Source organism: Trichechus manatus, unplaced genomic scaffold (genome assembly GCF_000243295.1).
Source record: "Trichechus manatus latirostris isolate Lorelei unplaced genomic scaffold, TriManLat1.0 scaffold00095, whole genome shotgun sequence".
Classification (NCBI taxonomy): Eukaryota; Metazoa; Chordata; class Mammalia; order Sirenia; family Trichechidae; genus Trichechus; species Trichechus manatus.
Genome location: NW_004444031.1, coordinates 706485 through 721736, shown reverse-complemented (window position 1 = coordinate 721736; position 15252 = coordinate 706485). Strand labels below are relative to the sequence as shown.

Genomic DNA, 15252 nt, shown 5'->3' with positions numbered 1-15252 from the left:
GTGGGAAAGCGTATATCACAAATTACCGGAGCTCTGCAGCCCTGCAGGAAGAAGCAAAGATGGCGCACGGGGCCAGGTATTTGAGCGAAACGAGGGGGAGGTGGTGAGAGGTAAGCAAGAAATCAAAAGAAGTGGAAAAAAGCAACACCATCAGCCAACAAATGGCACTCAGAGAGCCGGCCTGTTCGGATGTGTGAAATCCAAGCAGCCGGTGATTCCCTGTCAAGAGACTGTAGCTGCGGGAAGCAGAGGAGGCCGAGTCAGGGTGAAGAAGTGTGGGGGGTGAGAAAGCGTATATCGCAAATTACCAGTTTTTTTGTCTCCCGCTGGATGCTCCGTGAGGCTGCTTTCTCGTACCCCGTTTGCTGGTCTCCAATATGAGTCTAAGACAGTGTATCTGCACTGCATTAGCTGGTAGGGGACCTCTGCACAAATCTCTCCTCACTCTCCATTCTCTGTCAGTTTTCTCACTCCATTTGGCGCTTGGCTGAGTTCTTTATCTCTTCATTTGATATTTTAGAGTTTCAGGATTGTTGTATTCTCTGTTCGGCTTAGTTTTTTGGATCTTTGCTGTGGAGGAACAGACAGCATGGTGCTTCTGCCTAGAGCGCCATTTTGCTGGAACTCCTCTCAATCTCTTTTTATTTACTGGTACTGTCATACAGGGTGGCTATGAGTCAAAAATGACTCGATGGCACACAATAACAACAACACTGCTAACTGGAGTCTCTGGGTGGTGCAGCTGGTTAAGGAGCTCAGCTGCTAACCAAAATGTTGGTGGTTCATGTCTACCCAGAGGTGCCTTGGAAGAAAGCCCTGGTAATCTACTTCTGAAAAATCAGCCACTGAAAACCCTATGGAGTAAGCTCTACTCTGACACATATGGGTTCACCATGAATCAGGATCAAGTCAAGGGAATTGGTAACTGGTAACCATGCTAACTGAAAAGTAAACAAAGATATATAGATACATACATGCATGCATGCATACATACATGTAAATACATATCTTAATAAAGCCATCCTAACCCCCCTGTGTAACTGAGCTTCCTTTTTTTTTTTTTGTCTTCATGGACAAAGCTAATTGTAATAGTAGTCTCTAAACAGCCATGCTTCACTTTCTTACAATCCCCTTATTTGTCCATTCTTTCTCAAAATGAGAAAGCCTCCATTTTCCACAATTGTTTTCTTAGAATTCTTTAGAGACCAGTGGCCTACTAATTCTGTTTGTTCAGTCTCCATCCTCTTGAAACTATCCATATTGTTAACTACGCAGTTCTTCTTAAAACTTTTTTATTCTACTATGCTCTACTGTGTTTGTTTTCCTTTTCTCTTGCCTTCTCCTTAAAGTAAGAACTTCCCAAGTACCTGTGCCAAGCTGGAGAGGAAACCTCACTACTTCTACTTTCATCTCTATGGAAATGAATGGCACTGATCATTCTCCTGACACAAAAAGCAGCAATTCTTACCATCAGTTGTATCTGTATTAGAAACCAAATATATCCAATATCAAACCATTTTCCCTTCTCCTTGTTTCATAATTCTTTACTGTCCAGACTAAAGAGTGTGAGGTGATTTGGTTCTTTTTACTCTCTGCTAGACTCATATCTAGTCAGTGGCCAACTTCTATAAATTCTACCTTTGCAATATTTTTTCTGAACCATTCTCTTTTCCTTAATCACTGATTATCACTGAGACCAAAAAATATTACTTCTTAAATAGGACGAATGAAATATTTTTATAAACATAAATTGAAAGGAAAAGAAGAAGAAAATTAAATGTTGCTAAGGACAAAATGTTACCAGGATGGGTCAGGTGACTGCCTGATAAATTGGCATTTCCTTGTTGAAATCATCAAAGTCCATTTTCCATTCAGATTCAAAATGACATTGGTCAACTGGTCTTCAGTAATTGTTGTCCTAATGGTGAACTTAAAGTCACATTGTTAACAAGGCTGTCATAAAAATCAAAATGCTAATTTAATTAACAATAATAAATACTACTGCCAATAACACTGGACATTCAAACGTGAATAAAATGAGCAGATTTAAGTAAGGAGAGAAAAAATATTGTTCATTAAGTGTTAATATATAGGATAAACCCTCAGTGAATAAAAGCAACACATTTATTTGAAGTCATCTAGAAGTTACTTTATGCCTTATAGATAAACTAGAAACAGAATGAATATATTAACATACAGAAGATAAAATGTAAGATCATAAGACTGTTAATCAGACTTGGGAGTTGTATTAAGGCACTAGCTAAACTGTGATAGTTGCTGTTAGGTGCTATCGATTCAGCTCCAACTCACAGTAACCTTACGTAGTACAGAACTACACATTGCCTGGTCCTGTGCCATCTTCATGATCACTGGTATGTTTGAGCTCATCGTTTTTGATATGACTGTGTCACTCCATCTCATTGAGGGTTTTCTTCCCTTTCGCTGACATTCTAATTTACCAACAGTCATGGATTGAATTGTGTCCCCCCAAAATATGTGTCAACTTGGCTAGGCCATTATTCCCAGTATTGTGTGATTGTCCACCATTTTGTCATCTGATGTGATTTTCCTACGTGTTGTAAATCCTATCTCTATGATGTTCATGAGGTTGGATTAGAGGCAGTTATGTTAATGAGGCAGTACTCAATCCACAAGATTAGACTGTATCTTGAGTCTATCTCTTTTGAGATATAAAAGAGAGAAGCGAGCAAAAAGACAGGGAAACCTCATGCCATCAAGAATGAAGAACCAGGAGGCGAGCATGTCCTTTGGACCTGAGGTCCCTAAGCTGAGAAGCTACTAGACCTGGGAAAGATTGATGACAAGGATCTTCCCCCAGAACCAACAGAAAGAGAAGGGCTTCCCCTAGAGCTGGCACCGAGAATTTGGACTTCTAGCTTCCTAAACTGTGAGAGAATAAATTTCTATTTGTTAAAGCCATTCACTTATGGTATTTCTGTTATAGCAGCACTAGATAACTAAGACACCAACTATGATGTCCTTTTCTAGTAATTGATCTCTCCTGACAGTGTGTCCAAAGTAAGCAACCAAAGTCTCACCATTCTTGCTTCTAAGGAGCATTCTGATTGTATTTCCTCTAAGACTGATTTGTTCATTCTTCTGGCAGTTCATGGTATACTCAATATTCTTTGACAACACCACAGTCTGAATGTGTCAACTTTTCTTTGGTCTTCCTTTTTCATTATCTAGGTGTTGCATGGACGTAAGAGACAACTGAGAAGACCCTGACTTAGGCAGGAGCATAAGAGACTCCAGAGTACAAGGAATACTTATTTATTTATTTATTTTAAAAATCATTTCCATTATATACAGTCCAGAGGTAGGTAGTTCATCTTTAATATGTGGCTTCCATCTGTGTCCCCATTTTCACTGGCTGTGAGATAAGCAGAACTAAGAAAGGGACAACAGTGACTGAGTGGGTAAGTCTGTCCAGTTGTGGAGCAGAATTAGAATTACTATGACTTGAACCAGGTCTGTCACTAAAAGAGCTGACATTTTGCTCTCTACCTCCTAAATGACTTTGTCTACCACATTTGTTTTGGAACTCACATTTATTACTTTAAATACATAAAATCCACACAGCACTTTATTTAAAAAACATTTTAAAGTAAACCATTTTAGACTCTGTATGATATTTATTTCTGTGCTTGTTGGATCCTAAAGACTTATCTTTTCACCTTGTGTCAACTAATAAATTACACTATACTTTGTGAATATCAATCATTTTCAATAAAATATACCATTTCTTATAGGGTAAAATTTTAATATTATTCTCTCTTTTTTAATGGAGAAATCTGTGTTTATTACACAGCTTTGTTTTACATTATTGGCATGATAAGGCTTTCATAAGGCATTTTCTAGAATAATTAAAAATTTTCCCATTATACTACTTAATTCAGTTCCTAAATTTGTTCTTTTCTTAGGAAATCAATATATTTAGGTTCTCTAATTTCTGCTTATGCTTAAGGGCAAAACTGCAACACATTCTGTTAATAAGTCAATCTTTATTATATCTTCAATTAATGTAATAATGCAGAGAATTTGGTACAAATTGCTTTTGTCAAACAATACTCTAATTAAATATACTAAAATGCTAAATTAAGTGATCTCCTGTTTGGGTGATTATTTATATTCAATGTTTGAGCAAAGATGGAATTGAAGTGCTAAATTCCTGAATACTTAGATTGTTTCGTATTTATAGCATCTTGATTTTTATGACTCCCAAAAGAGAAAATTTTTTAAAAAATTAAAAACTTGAAGTTATCAAAATAACATAAAACACAGTCATATGGTATGCTTTTGTAGCAGATATGAAAATTTTAATCTAGAACTATATCAGTATCCATCTTGGAAGCTGGTTATTGGTAAAATATGATCTAAGGAATTGTTTCATGCTGTATTCAATTCTGCAAGCTGCTTCCAATTTATTTTGTGAGGAGCTGGCACCTAAGTGATAAATATTACTGAAATTACTCCATAGGAGTTAGCATATATTATACAGAAATACAAATAAAGACATAAGTATCAAAGAAAATATAAATTATAGAATTTTAAAACTAAACTGGAAAAATCAGAATGCAGATACACAAGTTATTGTGTCTTCTATTATTGTGAAAGTTGAGCAATATAACTGAAGCTAAACTCTTTGTATGATAAATTTAATAATATTTTAAAAAGCTATTTTAGAGGTCATCAAAATTGAAAATGTTTGTGCTTCAAAGGACACCATCAAAAAAGTGAAAAGACAATTCACAGAAAAGGAGAACATACGTGCAAATAATATATCTGATAAGGGACTTGCATGTAGAATATATAAAGAATCTTCACAATTCAATATTCAAAGACAACCCAATTAAAAGATGAGTAAAGGATCTGAGTAGGTATTTTTCCAAAGAAAATATACAAGTGGCCAGTAAACACATGAAAAAAAAATGCTCAAGATTATTAGCCATCTGAGAAATGCAAATCAAAACTACAATGTGATACCACTTAACACCCACTAGGATGGCTAAATTTGAAAGTCAGATAATAACAAGCATTGGTGAGGATGTAGAGAAATGGGAATCTTCATCATCGCTGTTTGGTATGTAAAATGGATAGCTGCTGTGGAAAACAGATTGGTGGTTCCTCAAAATTTAAGCATAGAGTTACCATATGACCCAATTCAACTCCTTGGTATATACTCAAGAGAAATGAAAATGTATGTCTACACAAAAATCTGTACACAAATGTTTATAGTAGCATTATTCATAATGTTGGAAATAATCCAAATGTACATCAACTGATGAACGGATAAATAAAATGTGATATATCCATACAATGGAATATTAGTAAGTCATTAAACGGAATGAAGTACTGATGCATGTTAAAATATGGATGAACCATGAAAACAACACATCTCTCCGTTTGTCATATTGTGGTGGTTTATGTGTTGCTGTGATGCTGGAAGCTATGCCACTGGTATTTCAAATACCAGCAGGGTCACCCATGATGGACAGGTTTCAGCTGAGCTTCCAGACTAAGGCACACTAGGAACAAGGACCTGAGAGTCTACTTATGAAAAAATTAGCCACTGAAAACCTTATGAATAGCAGCAGAACATTGTCTGATATAGTGCCAGAAGATGAGCCCCTCACGTTGGAAGGCACTCAAAATACAACTGGGGAAGAGCTGCCACCTCAAAGTAGAATTGACCTTAATGACGTGGATGGAGTCAAGCTTTCGGGACCTTCATTTGCTGAAGTGGCAAGACTCAAAATGAGAAGAAACAGCTGCAAACATCCATTAACAACAGAAACGTGGAATGTATGAAGTACGAATCTAAGAAAATTGGAAATTGTCAAAAATAAAATGGAATGCATAAACATCGATATCCTAGGCATTAGTGAACTGAAATGGACTGGTAATGGCCATTTTGAATCAGACAATCGTATGGTCTACAATGCCGGGAAGGACAAATTGAAGAGGAAGGGCGTTGCATTCATCGTCAAAAATAACACTGCAAGATCTATCTTGAAATACAACACTGTCAGTGATAGGATAATATCCATACTCCTACGAGGAAGATCTGTTAATACAACTATTTTTCACATTTATGCACCAACCACTAAGGCCAAAGATGAGAAAATTGAAGATTTTTACCAACTTCTGCAGTCTGAAATTGATCAAACATGCAATCAAGATGCATTGATAATTACAGGTGATTGGAATGCAAAAGTTGGGAATGAAGAAGGATCAGTAGTTGGAAAATATTGCCATAGTGGTAGAAAAGATGCCAGAGACTACATAATAGAATTTTGCAAAACCAATGACATCTTCTTTGAATATACTTTTTTTCACCAACAAAAACACTGACTATACATGTGGACTTCACCAGATGGAATACACAGGGATCAAATTGACTACATCTGTGGAAAGAGATGATGGAAAAGCTCAATATCATCAGTCAGAACAAGGCCAGGGGCCGACTGTGGAAGAGACCATCAATTACTCATATGCAGGTTAAAAATTAAGCTGAAAAAAATTAGAACAAGTCCACGAGAGCCAAAGTATGACCTTGAGTATATTCCAACTGAATTTAGAGACCATCTCAAGAATACATTTGACTCATGAAACACTAATGACCAAAGACCAAAGGAGTTGTGGAATGACATCAAGGACATCATACATGAAGAAAGCAAGAGGTCATTAAAAACACAGGAAAGAAAGAAAAGATCAAAATGGATGTCAGAGGAGACTCTGGAAGTTCCTCTTGAACACAGAGTAGCTAAACAAAGGAAGAAATGATGAAGTAAAGGAACTGAACAGAAGATTCCAAAGAGCAGCTGGAGAAGACAAGTATTATAATGAAGTATGCAAAGACCTAGAATTAGAAAACCAAAAAGGAAGAACACTTTCTGCATTTCTCAAGCCGAAACAACTGAAGAAAAACTCTAAGCCTCGAGCTACAATATTGAAGGATTCTACAGGGAAAATATTAAACAACACAAGAAGATGAAAGGAATACACAGAGTCACTCTACCAAAAAGAATTGGTCAACGTTCACCCATTTCAAGAGGTAGCATATGATCAAGAACCGATGGTACTGAACAAAGAAGTCCAAGCTGCACTAAAGGCACTGGCCAAGAACAAGGCTTCAGGAATTGATGGAATACCAGTTGAGGTGTTTCAACAAACAGATGCAGCACTGGAAGTGCCCATTGTCTATGTGAAGAAATTTGGAAGAAAGCTATCTGGCCAATTGACTGCAAGAGATCCATATTTGTGCCCATTCCAAAGAAAGGTGATCTAACAGAATGCGGAAATTATCGAACAATATCATTAGCATCACACACAAGTAAAATTTTGCCGAAGATCATTCAAAAGCAGTTGCCGCAGTACACAGACAGGGAACTGCCAGAAATTCAAGCTGGATTCAGAAGAGGATGAGAAACGAGGGTATCATTGCTGATGTCAGATGGATCTTGGCTGAAAGCAGAGAATACCACCAAAGATGTTTCCTGTGTTTTATTGACTATGCAAAGGCATTCAACTGTGTGGATCATAACAAATTACGGATAACATTGCAAGGGATGGGAACTCCAGAACATTTAATTATGCTCATACAGAACCTGTACAAAGTCCAAGAGGCAGTCGTTCGAACAGAACAAGGGGATACTGCGTTGCTTAAAATCAGGAAAAGTGTGCATCAGGGATGTATCCTTTCACCATAATTATTCAGTCTGTAAGGTGAGCAAATAATCCAAGAAGCTGGACTATATGACAAAGAACGTGGCACAGGATTGGAGGAAGACTCACTAACAACCTTCAATATGGAGACGCCAACTTTGCTACTTGAAAATGAAGAGGACTTGAAGCACTCATTGATTAAGATCAAATACTACAGCCTTCACTATGGATTACACCTTAATAAAAGAAAACAAAAATCCTCACAACTGGACCAACAAGCAACATCATGATAAATGGAGAAATGCCTGAAGTTATTAAGGATTTCATTTTACTTGGATCCACAATCAGCACCCATGGAAGCAGCAGTCAAGAAATCAAACTCGTATTGCACTGGGCAAATCTGCTGCAAAAGATCCCTTTAAAGTGTCAAGAAGCAATGATGTCACTTTAAGGACTAAGGTGTGCCTGACCCAAGCCATGGTGTTTCAATCACCTCACATGCATGCAAAAGCTGGATAATGAATAAAGAAGAATTAATGCCTTTGAAATTTGGTGTTGGCAAAGAATATTGAATATACCATGGGCTGCCAGAAGAAGGAACAAATTTATCTTGGAAGAAGTACAACCAGAATTCTTCTAAGAAGCGAGGACTGTGCGCCTTTGTCTCTTTTACATGTTATCAGAAGGGACCAGTCCCTGGAGAAGGACATCATGCTGGTAAAGTAGAGGGTCATCGAAAAAGAGGAAGGCTCTCAATGAGATGAAGTGACACCATGGCTGCAACTATGGGCTCAAGCATAACAACAATTGTGAGGATGGCTAAGGATCAAGCAGTTTTCATTTGTTGTACATAGGGTTACTGTGAGTCAGAATCACCTCAAAGATACCTAAGAACAACAAGTGAAAAAAGCCAGCCAAAGTAAAGACCACACATTGTATGATCCCATTTATATGATATATTCAGAATAGACAAATTTATAAAAACAAAAAGTAAGTTACTAGTTGTCTAGGACTGAAGGGATTGGGCGAAAATAACGGATGACTGCTAAAGGGTACAGAGTTTCTTTATGGAGTGGTGAAGATGTTCTGGAATTAGATAGTGTCAATGATCACACAACTCTGTGAATACACCATAGTTTCAAACGTGTTCCTTCCTGTTCTCCCTGTTCTCGAACCCCTGCTGACAATTTGCATTTCCAATAAGCTTCCTGCTGAGAACTTGCACTTCTAACAAGTTAACAGTAAGTTATACATAAGAATCACCTGGGGATCTTGTGAAAATGTAGACTCTGATTCATTATGCCTGGGGTGGAAATGTAAATTCTCAACAGGGAACTTGTGAGAAATGCAAATTCTCAGCAAGGGTAGAAACTGGTTTGAAGCCTTGGAATTCACTAAAAACCACTAAATTGTACACTTTAAATGGGTAAATTTTATGGTATGTGAATTATACCTCTAGAAAGCTGCTTCAAGATAGTTGTTTAGAGGAACTATAGCATTTACTGTGACACTTAGTTGTGGAGTGATTTTGCAGATTGATCTTATTTACAGGAAACCCTTCATTACGTAATGTACAACATCTTCAGCAATGTCACTTTCTTTTTTAATAAGGCAAAAATTAATTGAAGTATATCGGGGTAAGTCCTAATCTAAGGGACACTGACATTCTTAACTTAATGTCTGTACAATTTGTTCACCAGGCAATGTTGTTAGTCATTAAATCATATTTACTAGGAGTCTGACAATGTAATTATAGCTTCAGTATATTTTATATGTTGTTTTTACAGAATGTCAATATGTCACATTTTATTATTTGTACAATAAGGGAGCTGGTCTAGATATCCAACTCGATAATTGTATAATTCTGTGACAAACACGATATGGTAAAATAATGAACACTTGTAAAGGGTTCTATAAATGCTAATTTAATTAGTGTCAAAATAATTTTCTATTTTATTTAATTGCATATAAATTGCTGAGTATTTCTTTAAAAAAATGATTTCCAACTTTCTGTTACATCCTTTCCATTGCCGACATTAAAAGATTATAAAGTACAAAATAGAAAGATTTCTATTTAGAACTTTGAAAAAATAGTTTCTGGGAAACTCTTACTGTCCCAATAGAGCAGAGATGTAATTAGAGGTGTGACTGAAATCCACTTTAAATCCACTTTGGGCATTTACTGTCTCAATTAGCAACTTATACCATCTAGTATCAAATCTTAAGAAAGAATTTTCCTTTTCCTAGATTTATTTAACTTAGCACTTTACTTAAATAACCATCAATCAACTTACTAAATTTAAATAATCATAAGCAAAAGCATCACAGTGAAATTACTTAGAAAATCAATATTTTGTCTAAAATACCAAGTTAGAAATAGGGAAAAGGCAAAAACGGCACTAATTATATTTTCCATGATTAGTCAAGTCAAAAACAACCTCTACATTTTATGAAACTTTTTCAAAATAAACAAGAACCAAAAGGTTCTGATGATATAACTTCTCGAATCTACCTAGAAATGCACATAAGGAAGGTATTTCCTATAACCTCTATATTACATTACATAATTATATACAACTACCTAACCCTCAGTCTCTAATGGTTGTAAAATTGTAATTTTGAGGTCAGTCATATACATACGGCTTTAAGATAAAAACTTACCTGAGAAATAGAAAAAAATGGGTTTAAGATCTTATACTAGTTACTATCAGAATCACTTTTTTTAAAGTTTTATTTGTTGCACAGGTATTAACCCCCAAAACTGAAGCCATACCCTAACCCTAGGCCTGACAAATGAGGTTGACAGTTGGAATTTAGGATGGAAAAAAAGAATCTCAAGTCTACTTAGGAAACATAGCAAATCATTATCAATTTTTCTATAGGACTTTGACCCTCATCAGATGAAGATAACTCAAACAAATACAAGCATAGGTACTTATATAGCTGTATTTCTTGGCTTCCTATTTTTCTAAATCATATAACTGCACTTATATTTTTTATATAATTAAAAATTTATTATCTTAAAGAAAAAATATACTTACTGCCCTCTAGAAGTATGAACCAGTAGTGTAATAAGTGTAGATGTTGCTGGGCATATACAGTTTAAAGCTAACATGGCGTATTTAAACTCTTCTTCACAAACAACATGATCTGTTTGAAATAAGATAGGTAAATGAGAAAAATTTACCTTGGGAGAGTAATATTTTTAAATGATACAGAAAGAAAACAACAAATAAAACTGCAAAAGTTTCAACAGAAATACATTTGTTTTAGAGATGTTTTTACATTTGCAATTTTATTTCCAGGAACAATGTTTCCTAAGAAAGAGAGTACTAGATTATGAGTTAAGTGATTTGGTGAGTGGGGTCCTATTCTGTTCCCAATTCTGTCTTTAATAAAATTGGCAACCTTTGGCAAGTTGCTTAATCCTCCTATGCCTCATTTGTACAAGGGGGTAAGGAGTGGGTAGGAATGAGGTGCAGTCTTGAAAATAAGCCAGATACTTTCAGATTCATTATTGAAGTCTCCTTTAGTTCTGATAATTACATGGTATGCAGTCAAACTTAAAACAGTATTTACTTATCAAATTCATATTCATATAGCACAAAGTTTTTGAAAGTGATTACTGAAAGATTTGATAGATAATATATGCCTTATGTGTAAATAATAGATTTTATGTTATTAAAACAACTATAACGTCCATCAGAAATTAATGCTCAAATAAATTGAAACTGAACTTGTCATTTGACCATAAGATATAAGGGTCACAAACTTAAAAGATAACAAGGCCCAGTCAGGTAAGGTTATAAATGAAGACTAAATGATGTAGAAATAATAGAGAGTGCAAATGGGAAGGTGCAAGCACCATGTAAAGAAGAATGATACCATTCAGATTTAGTATATTATTTCCACACAAGAATGAGGGCTTAGATGCTAGATATTCAATTTACCACAGAAACAATATTTTAGAGAAGTGATTATAGTATTGTTTATTTTTGGTGGGGGGAACTCCTTTCCAAGTAAACAATTATAGCTGGTATTGAAAATAAAGATGACGATGAAAAATCTAATAAAATAAATATTCTTAGGCAGAAAATAGCAATTTTAGCTAAACAAAGAAATAGAAGCTTGAATCTATTAGTGAGTCAGATCTATAATATGAGCACTTATACTATACAATTTATGAAAAAATAAGAAAAGGTTACTTGGAAAACGGTTCAGTAAATGCCCTGAATAGACAAATATTAACCTTAGTTCTGTATTTATAATAAAATTTGACATATTTTTTCTTCTGTTTTCATTCATTTTCTCATTTATTTTTTCTCTTTCACATTTTATAGCAGAAATTATATGCTATGGAAATTCCCTTAAAAGTATGAAGGATCTGCTAATAATGTCTTTTTACTTTTCATTATATTATGATATGAAAAGGAAAATTTTTAAAAAATGTAACCATTATACTTATTCTTTTGCAAAAAAGTCAGGCAATATAAATCAAATTTTGAATGTGGAGAAGTCTACAGAATATTTGCAAAAGAACAGTGTCTCTAAAAAACCATTTCAGTATTTCTCAAAATAATTTTTTGAGTGTGTATGGCCAATCTGTGAATATAAAGTAATGAAACTGCTAAATGCAGAATGTTATTCCTTTAGAGTCATCTAATAGCAATTCAGGAAACCCTGGTGGCATACTGGTTAAGTGGTACGGCTGCTAACCAAAATGTCAGCAGTTCAAATCCACCAGGCACTCCTTGAAAACTCTATGGGGCAGTTCTACTCTGTCCTATAGGGTCGCTATGAGTTGGAATCAACTCCATGGCAACTTTTTTTTTTTAATAGCAATACATAGGGTGACCATAATTTCAAGCAAAACATTGCAACATCGGAGACATAGCCAACATGCCGCTACAGATGGAAGCACCATGCCACCCCTCCATAGCAAAGACCCAAAAAACTAACTAAAACAGAGACGAACATCAACCCTGTAGCCCTAAGCATCAAATGAAGACATAAAGAACTCAACCAAGTACCAAATGGAATACAGCCTGAATCTAGGACCCAAGACCACATCAGCCAACCTAGGTAATAAACTCTCAAGGATTAATCAAAACTAAAAGATTTACAACAGGGAACCAGAGAGGTTAATCTGTAAATAACAACAAGGTCAGAACAATAAAAGGGGGAATAAACGGGGTAGGTATAGAACTTTCAAATGTAGAGGAAGTCAAGGTGACACCAAGTAATAAAAGACTGGTTCAAACTTAAGAAGATAAGGATAAACTTCAAAGTAACCAGAAAGAAAGCTAACAAACCTACTCATCAAAACAAAGAAGAAAAGCATAAAGTCTCAGTAAACACACGATCTACAAAAACAAAAAAAACAAACCTGCTGCCATTAAGTCAATTCCAACTCCTAGTGATCCTATAGGACACAGTAGAACAGCCTCACACAGTTTCCAAAGAGCACTTGATGGATTAGCAGCCGAAGCTCTTAACCACTACACCACTAGGGTTTCAAATAACAAGAGAAATGGAAGAAACTCCACAAACAAAAAGAATTCAGCACGGGAGAGTAAGAGAAACAAAGGAAACATCAGCACCACAAAAAAACAAGCACTACAAAATGACAACAATAAACTCACACCTGTCAATAATTACACTGAATGTAAATGGCCTAAATGCATCCTTAAAGAGACAGAGAGTGACAGAATGGAAAAAAAAAAAAGGATCCATCAATATGCCATCTACAAGACACACACCTTAGAAACAAAGGCATAAATTTATTAAAAATCAAAGGATAAAAAAAAAAATGAAGCAAAGAGCTACCAAACAAGAGCAGGAGCAGCAATACTAATCTCAGATAAAACAGACTTTAAAACAAAATCCAACATAAAAGACAAAGAAGTGCACTATATAATGACTAAAGGGATGAACTATCATGAAGACATTATCATAATAAACATCTACGCACCCAATGACAGGGCTCCAAAATAAATAAAACAAACTCTAACAACACTGAAAAGAGAAAGTGACAGTTCCACAATAACAGTAGGAGACTTCAACACATCACTCTTGGTAAGGGACAGAATATCTAGAAAGAAACTGAGCAAAGATACAGAAGAGATAAAGGGCATGATCAGTCAAACTGACCTCATACAAATGTATACAACACTCCACCCAACAGCTGCAAAGTACATATTCTTTTCCAATGCACATAGAACATTCTCAGAATAGACCACATCTTAGGTCACAGAGCAACCCTCAACAAAATCTAAAACTTTCAGATAATACAAATTGTCTTCTCTGATCACAACACCATCAAAGTAGAAATTAACAACCAGATGAGCAAGGAAAGAAAATCAATTACATGGAAACTGAATAACACCCTGCTAAAAAAACATTGGATCATAGAAGAACTCAAGGATGGAATAAAAAAATTCCTAGAATCAAATGAAAATGAATATATACCATACCGAAACCTTTGGGACACAGCAAAGGCAGTGCTCAGAGGTCAATTTATAGCAATAGATGCACACATGAAAAAAGAAGAAGGGGACAAAATCAAAACATTAGCTACACAACTCAAACAAATAGAAAGAGAACAGCAGAAGAAGCCACAGTCACCAGAAGAAAGGGAATAATAAAGATCAGAGAAGAAATAAATGATGATAGAGAATAGAAAAACAATAGAAAGAATCAATAAAACCAAAAGTTAGTTCTTTGAAAGGACGAGCAAAATTGACAAACCACTGGCCAAACTGACAAAATAAAAACAGGAGAGGATGCAAATAAGACAAATAAAAAATGAAATGGGGACATTACAACAGACCCTACTGAAATAAAAAGAATCATAACAGAGTACTATGAAAAACTATACTCCAATAAATTTCATAACCTGGAGGAAATGGCCAAATTTCTAGAAACACACTCCCCACCCAAACAAAAAAAATCTGATATTGAAAATATGAACAGACCCATAACGAGAGAAGAGATTGAAAAGATGATAAAAAAAAAAACCTCATGAAAAAAAGACCTGGCCCAGATAGCTTTACCGGAGAATTCTAACAAACATTCAGAAAAGAGCTTATACAAGTACTACTCAAGCTATTTTAGAACATATAAAAGGAAGGGATACTTCCAAATTCATTCTATGAAGCCAGCATAACCCTGATACCAAAACCAGGCAAAGACACCATAGAAAAGAAAATTACAGACCAGTATATCTCATAAATATTGATTCAAAAATTCTCAACAAAATTTACCAATAGAATTCAGCATCATATCAAAAAAAAAAAAAAAAAAAACACCACGACCAAGTGGGATTCATACTATGTATGCAAGGACGGCTCGACATTAGAAAATCAATCAACATAATCCACCATACATATAAAATAGAAGAATCACATGATCATCTCAATTGACACCAAAAAGGCATTTGACAAAGACCAACATTCATTCCTGATAAAAACTCTCAAAAAAATAGGTATAGAAGGGAAATTCCTCAACATAATAAAGGGCATCTATACAAAACCAACAACCAACATTATTTTTAATGGAGAGAGG

The 15252-nt window shown here is 35.2% G+C and overlaps 1 protein-coding gene across 3 annotated transcripts in view; it reads right to left on the bottom strand.

Annotated features, from left to right (window-relative positions):
• The window catches only part of KCNT2 (potassium sodium-activated channel subfamily T member 2), a 476589-nt gene that overhangs the window by 168272 nt on the left and 293065 nt on the right, over window positions 1-15252 (bottom strand). For all 3 annotated transcript variants that reach the window (XM_004382548.3, XM_004382549.3, XM_004382547.3), the window contains exon 14: window positions 10731-10839. In XM_004382548.3, the coding sequence (XP_004382605.1) occupies window positions 10731-10839 (109 nt within the window). The remainder of the gene's footprint in view (window positions 1-10730; window positions 10840-15252) is intronic.